The sequence below is a fragment of the Vanessa atalanta genome, chromosome 19, assembly GCF_905147765.1.
Source record: "Vanessa atalanta chromosome 19, ilVanAtal1.2, whole genome shotgun sequence".
In the NCBI taxonomy this organism is placed as follows: Eukaryota; Metazoa; Arthropoda; class Insecta; order Lepidoptera; family Nymphalidae; genus Vanessa; species Vanessa atalanta.
Window position 1 is genome coordinate 7,450,497 of NC_061889.1, and position 7,374 is coordinate 7,457,870.

General features: G+C 33.5%; 1 protein-coding gene across 1 annotated transcript; it reads left to right on the forward strand.

The window, feature by feature from the left end:
* Positions 1–211: 211 nt before the first annotated feature.
* LOC125071583 (pancreatic lipase-related protein 2-like) lies at positions 212–5,861 on the forward strand. The gene is made up of 9 exons (XM_047681905.1): positions 212–233; positions 763–849; positions 1,007–1,058; positions 2,136–2,240; positions 2,699–2,840; positions 3,549–3,697; positions 4,434–4,648; positions 4,779–4,926; positions 5,181–5,861. The coding sequence occupies exons 1-9, from the start codon at positions 212–214 to the stop codon at positions 5,251–5,253; spliced, it is 993 nt and encodes a 330-aa protein (XP_047537861.1). The 3' UTR covers positions 5,254–5,861.
* Positions 5,862–7,374: the final 1,513 nt, after the last annotated feature.

Consider the following 7,374-nt stretch of genomic DNA (forward strand, 5'->3'; position numbering starts at 1 on the left):
GGGAATTTTGGAAATTCTACCCCTAAAGTGGTAAGATAGGAGTTGAACATTTGTATGGAAGTCCGTCATTTTTTAAGTTGGAAACATAAAACTTTATTTTTAGACTGATTAAAAATGAGTACATAAATATTTAAGCGTTTCTGCATATTCTACCTATAAGGGGTTCAATAAGGGTTGACGTTTTTTATATAGGTTAGTACAGTCTGGAAGTATGGTGTCATTTTTGAAGTTAGGTGCTAGAAGTTTTATTTTTGGGATAACGATTAAAAAAATGAGTTGATACTTATTTAATCGTTTCTGGATGTTCTACTCTAAGGGCTGAAATACACATCAATGTGGTATACAAAGAGATCTTACTTTACCGTAAAATTTTAAGTTAATTTGTAAATATATTCATATTCTACGCGAGCAAAGCCGCAGGTAACAGCTAGTATAATATATATTATAATACGCAGTATTTGTATTGTTACTAATGTCGGGTGTCGGACACGTTTTATGTATATTTTTATTTAAAATGAAAATTGTATTGTATTTTGTTTAAAATATGCTTACATGTGTGGTTATTCAAATTTTAATTAGATTTTTCCAAACAACATGTAAATCCATAGAGATAGCGTATGTTTGTTTAAAACAAAAGATGGTTTCAGATGATCTTTTGTTGTATTTATCAGTAAGGATGTTAAAATTGTAAATCTCTGGAATATGGGTTGAAGGGCATAATTAAAACAAATGATACATCATTAATATCGGTTTATTTTGCAGTATCTATTCTTATCAAATGCCGGGCTAAGACAATTCTGGCTTTGTCTCAGAATAGCTTTCGTCAGATATTGCGTAGCTTAACGCCTGGTAAGATTTCTTGTATTATTTTCTTATAAAACATTGTTTAACTGTAAATAATCACATCACAGATTAACTCGCTAATCTTCGCGCAGGCCTATCCTCCCCTAAGAGTACGATTATGAATATTGAGTATATAAATTTATTGATTGTCAAATATTTCTAGTTCCAGACGGACGGACATCGAACTTAAGTGATACAAGAATTATTTATGTTAAGTAAGTATACAAGGTTCTATATAAAAAAATTGTCAAATGTCGTATCTTAAAAATAACGTTAGATGTTAATTCCAAGCTGCTAATGTGGGTTGGTGGATGGAACCAGCGATCTTTTTACAAAGATAAATAGATTAAAGCATTATGGATATTTCCCTTGCAATGAGAAAAAGCGGTTACAGTAAAATATTTGAAATTTAATACTCGATAACTACTGGTAGTTCTATACTAATAAATTAAAAAAAGAAACAGCCAGATACAGAACTGACTGACTTTGACTTCGACTTTGTAAATAATTTACAAGACGAATAAAACAAAGGGAATCTCTCCTGGGGTAGACATGCTTTGTTTTGTATTTACTTCTCATTTATTGTATTTTATTTGTTAGTACGTATTTTACAAGCTATAACATAATTCATAAAATAAAGTACATGCCGTGACAGTTCCTACTTAAATAAAACAACAGAGAGATAAAAAAGACAGACGTCGAGGGAAGTGATGATCTCACGATGTTGCACTATTCGAAAAAAGAATAAATTGCTTGACATTTCAATGATAATAGGGAAGCCCCCGGCAATAACTAGTTTACAATATGTAAAAAATCAGATAATAAGTTATTTGTGACCTTACTGAGTTCATTACAAGGACTCTCTGTACCTTACCCCATTAAAATTATTAAAATCGTTAGTAAATATTAAAATTACAGAGTATGTAGTTTTCTAAGCTTAATGACTTTGACAATGACCAATATATTTTCGTACAGGGTTTTTTTACTTCAAAAAGTTTTTTCCATATGGTACTGATAGAACCTAAGATTATCAAACGTAAACAAACGTTTCAATTTATGCCATTATCATCGCAAAATATTAAAAAAGTAGAGACTAATTTATCGATAAATAATTTTTGACATTTGAAATATTATAATTCATGGTGTACTTAATACCGAGGCTCAATTTTGCTATATTTTTAGCTTCATATAAACTAATCTAAATTCAAGGTTATTCAAGGTTTCTACCAAATTTTGAATAGTTTTATTTTGTTTAATATTAACTATAGCTTTATTGTTTTTGGTATTTTTAGTCGTTCCGTTCAGCAACAGATTTCATTTCGCTTTGAGAATATAACATCACTATTGGATCACCCTGACTTTGACCTTCAGAAACCGACAGTGTTTTATATTCACGGGTGAGTAAATTACATGTTACTTTTTGCTTACATTTGAAACGAAAAAATGGATTTTGATGATGATATGATAAATACCTCGGAATAAGCGATTAATTATGAGAAGTATTATAGGATAAATAAATATTAGCGAATAATATAAATTAATTAATAAATTCAAGGGGTATAAAGGCCCTTTGAATCTATAAAAAAATCTCGTGAGTAGTCTACAATTAGGGAAATTGATAATGTTACAGTTCTGTGCTTTGGAAAGCGCGTAAAACACCTGTTTATATATCCTGTTGGGCTATTGTTCCGTTGGACTATAACAGTGTAAATATTGAGCGCAATAAAATAACTTAAATATAATGAATCTTTACTTTGCTTAGTACTTTATTAGTAGTGTCTAGTTTTTGTAGATGTCGGGTACGCCCAAGTCGCCTATTTATGTATAAGTTACTCAATAGTATTTTAATTTAAAGTTACGTCGAAATTGCCAGCGATGCGAGCGTTTTGCACGTGATGGACGCTTATGTCAAACGCGGTGATCACAATATATTGGTGCTGGACTGGGCGAACCTTGCGTTCGGAAACTATTTGAAAGTTGTGTTAAATGTTAAAAAGGTGAGTGTGCTTATTATTTATACATATCACACACACACATACACATACTATAGATTTATACTATGCTACGATGATTGATAAATCATTTTCTTACGACTTTTTGTTTTCTTTTCTCTATATTTTTTTAATAATATTTAACATGATTGCATAGTTTATATTTAGTATATAGGGCAATATATAGAGTAGAAAACGTACAGAGTAATTAGAAAAAGGGATTTTGTACAGTGGTATGATAAGTTAGTTTCAAGATATGATATGACATTAGATCTTATGAATTAAACGATAAAACCTTGGACGTGCCAGGACATTATGAAAAAAGTATTGACAAAAATTGTCTTTCTTTTGTCGGTTTAGCTTATATTTATTTTTTTGCCAGAACCGATTTTGCATTTGAATGTAACATTTTTTAGAATTGTTACTGTTTGTATTGAGCCACGTCGCACATGAATCATGTCGAATCGCAAAACATTATTCAGATTTTATGTACTTTCGGGTATTTGCTATGTTAATAACATGTTAAGTTTTAGAAATAAACTTTTCAAACTAAATTCTTCATAACTTAGACATGAAAATTGTATTTTACAAATTTACACAACGTCAGCAAAAAACTAGTAAAATTATCTATTATAACATATTTTGGATACTTTGGAACATCATTTGTAGAATTATGTTGTCATTGGTAAAGAAACAAATTGCCTTTATTTTTAGGTAGGAAAAGAGTCAGGAAAAGCTTTAGGCAAGTTGCTGAATAACGGCTTGTCTATCGATGGCTTACATGTGGTCGGGCATTCAGCTGGCGCCCATGTAGCGGCGGTTGTCGCGAGAGTTTTGAAAGAAAAGGGATTGACACTTCTTAGGTATAGACGTTTTATTCATCGTTTTAAAGTAGAATTATTTAATCGTTATGGCAACTCTTCACTTGGGGCGGAGTGTTCTCGTTTTCGCATTAATTGTCCGAACATTACAATTAGTCGTCCTACATATCTGATTATATTTACTTTATTTGCACAAATATGGCTAATAATTACCCTTTTTTTACCCATGTCAGGCATCAGTTAAACATCAGAGTCAATTGAGGCAAATATTTGCATTGATCGTTCAATTTGCTGTAGATATTTTTTGGAATATTTGAGTTATTTGCGGGATCAGTTTCGGTATAGTATAGGAATAAAATAAATAAAATTTGTTATCATTACGTGAACACACTAATCGAAGTGAAGTGTTGTAAATAAAAAAATAACAAGTTCAAAATTTTGGTTTCTTTAACATTTCAAGTTCAATATTTTTGTAAGGAGTTAGCCCATTTAGCGACCCTTTGCCATCGAGATATATACAGTCATTGTTGTAAGTAGGGTACTTAGACATCTGAGCTTATATGTTTAATTTATGTTCTTTGTTTTCTATCAGACCCTTTGTCAAATTATATTTATCAGTATGATCACACAAATAGCGAGTGTCTATTGAGTTTCTATCTTCCCCTCTTTGCATGATCCATATTTTGAAACACTAATAGTTTTACATGGAACTGTTATGACATATTAGTCGTAATAAATTCAGTAGTTACTCAATGTAAATTATTATTATAATTTTCAGGTTGACTGGTCTAGATCCTGCATATCCCGGTTTCTATCCAGCGATCGATACACATCCTATCTCTTCCAAAGACGCAGTGTTCGTGGACATCATTCACACAGACGGTGGCAAGTATGGGACTCCGTTTAGCACAGGACACGCAGACTTCTGGCCGAACGACGGCAAATCCCCGCAACCAGGCTGTCCGACAGTCACTCTTATTTTAACTAAGGAAAGTGAGTTATCTTTTTAATTTTTAATAATCGAAGTTCATGGCAATGGTCTACATGTATATGATATTTTTTTGGAAATTTGCATGTTACTAAATGTTCTCTTTCACCAAGATATAGTATGTAATTGTTTCAGATTTCTGCAGTCACTGGCGTTCATGGCAATACTGGGCGGAATCAGTAGTCGGTGGCAACTTTGTCGCTAGAAATTGTGCTAATTACAATGCCTTTCAAAAAGGGAACTGTAGTGGAACAGCTCGCATGGGTCTTCAAGCTACACCGGAGTAAGAATTGTCTCTTTTATTAATATATTATCGAAGCATCGACGAAATTGTTATTTCTGAATATATCGGGAAACAAAGTAAAAGTCTTACGACGATTTTTATAAGGCGCGGACGAAGCCAAATTTCAAACGTAACTACTGCCCACATTATTTATTATAATAACAGAAAGGAAACTTCATATTTTACGAATAATCTCAAACGACTCGTATCATAATTTTATGTATTTATTTTAAATTATTTTATATGTCTTTCAGATTACGTGGCGATTTCTACTTGCGCACAGCATCAAAAGAGCCCTTCGCTTTAGACGATACAGGAGTTGCATGATAAAAATCAATCAATAGAATTATAGGTATTGCATCATTAAATAAACGCTAAAAGACAAAAAATATGATAATCGTTACAATGTTTATGAAGAAGATTATGAATGGCCCATTATCAATTCTAGCCATAATTATTTTTAAGAACTTTTAAAATAATGAAGGTATATTCTTAAAATAATCCGTTCAATAAACCCTATAGCGTATGATTCGGACAAGGCATGGATGGCAACCAGCCTTTGCAACAGATAATGTAGGTATAAATAATTTCCTCATCACGAACGGCGCCATTTTTTAATATGCTCTATACGAGAAATATTTGCTATCTTAACTTATCAATAGATATACATTTTTCCTTAAGACGTAATCGTTTAATATCATTTTAACTCAAAAGTGTAGCCAAAGTCGAATAATATAATAAAGAAGAGAAAATATCAATAAAAAAGCTGATACCATTGAAGTATCTAATGCGTATGCGTCTTATGTAATGTGTGGGTCATGTCTTTGCTTGTAATTCCAGTGACTCGGTCGTAATTCCAAAAAGAACATAGCAATACAAAATGTATGTGATAGAATAAATAATTAACCCACCCAGCTGACCTACATAAAAGCCTGACTTGCTACTATTAATATTAGTGTTAGGAATATTTATTTATGCAGTTATATTCATATTTTTATTTAATAAACAGATATTTTGTTATTGTATCCGATTTCATAAAAAAATTGTAATCGATTTCAGAACGTTACTCGTTTTTTAAAAATGAATACAATAATTTATCCCGCGTAAAATTTCATATTAGAAATAAAATGACGGTCATCATTTTAATGTAACATTTGTCAATTTTGATATTATTAGAATTAGGTATAAGGTTTATAAAATAAAACAAATAATTTAAAAAGAAAACCGTGTACGGGTGTATTTATTATATTTACTTATTTATTATATTCTAATTACTTAGTTCTTAGTTCTGAACGATTAATTTAGTATAATTTTTAATGATAATCCTGTTCATACATATATCACGCAAAATTAAAGCGTTATTTTTTTTTTTTTATGTCATAAGGTGGCAAACGAGCAGGAGGCTCACCTGATGGAAAGTGACTACCACCGCCCATGGACATCTGCAACACCGGGGGGCTTGCAGGTGCGTTGCCGGCCTTTCAGGAAAGAGTACGCTCTTTTCTTGAAGGTTCCCAAGTCGTATCGGTTCGGAAAAACCGCCGGCGAAAGCTGGTTCCACAGAGTGGTTGTGCGAGGCAGAAAATGTCTTAAAAATCGCGCTGTTGTGGATTTTCGGACATCTAGGTGGTGCGGGTGATATTTGGAATTTTGACGAGATGTCCGAAGGTGAAATTCAGCAGCCGGGATTAATCCGAACAATTCCTCGGAACATTCCCCGTGATAAATTCTGTAGAAGATGCAGAGCGATCCAACATCTCTACGCAAAGCCAAAGGATCAAGCAGATCGGAAAGGGCTTGATCGTCGATAATTCGAGCTGCTCTACGTTGGATACGGTCAAATGGAAGGAGCTGGTACTGGGGAGCACCCGCCCAGAGGTGAGAGCAGTATTCCATGTGAGGCCGAATTTGCGCCTTGTATAGTCTTAGACGATGGGCCGACGTGAAATACTGTCTTGCCTTGCTGAGCACACCAAGCTTTTTTGATGCCAATTTGGCTTTGCCTTCCAATTGACCGCGGAACTGAACGAGACTCGAAACATCAACTCCAAGTATTCCGATACTGGCTGTAGCGGCTAACGGAATGTTCTCGAATCGTGGAGATACGACAAATGGTGTTTTTTTAGCAGTTAACGCGCAAACTTACGTCTTTTTGGGGTTGAAGTGAACTAGGTTTAGCCGACCCCAGTTCGAGACTTTGTTTAACGAAGACTCGATTTCAGATACAAGTTTGTTCCGGTTTTCTTCGACGTTTTCCCGAGAAATATTAGCACGGCCGGTGTATGAGGTGTCTACGGTGCTGTCGTCTGCATAGCAATGAATGTTACTGATTTGCAACAAGTCATTGATATGCAGAAGAAACAGAGTGGGTGATAGAACGCAGCCTTGTGGAACACCAGCATTGACGAATTTTAAGTCAGAGCATGCACCGTCGACAACGACCTTGAT

Coding starts and splice junctions, on each gene's coding strand:
- LOC125071583 (XM_047681905.1), top strand. CDS start 212: ATGGTGTCATTTTTGAAGTTAG. Junction 2,241..2,698: donor ACAGTGTTTTATATTCACGG/GTGAGTAAATTA, acceptor TTTAATTTAAAG/TTACGTCGAAATTGCCAGCG. Junction 4,649..4,778: donor TCTTATTTTAACTAAGGAAA/GTGAGTTATCTT, acceptor TAATTGTTTCAG/ATTTCTGCAGTCACTGGCGT.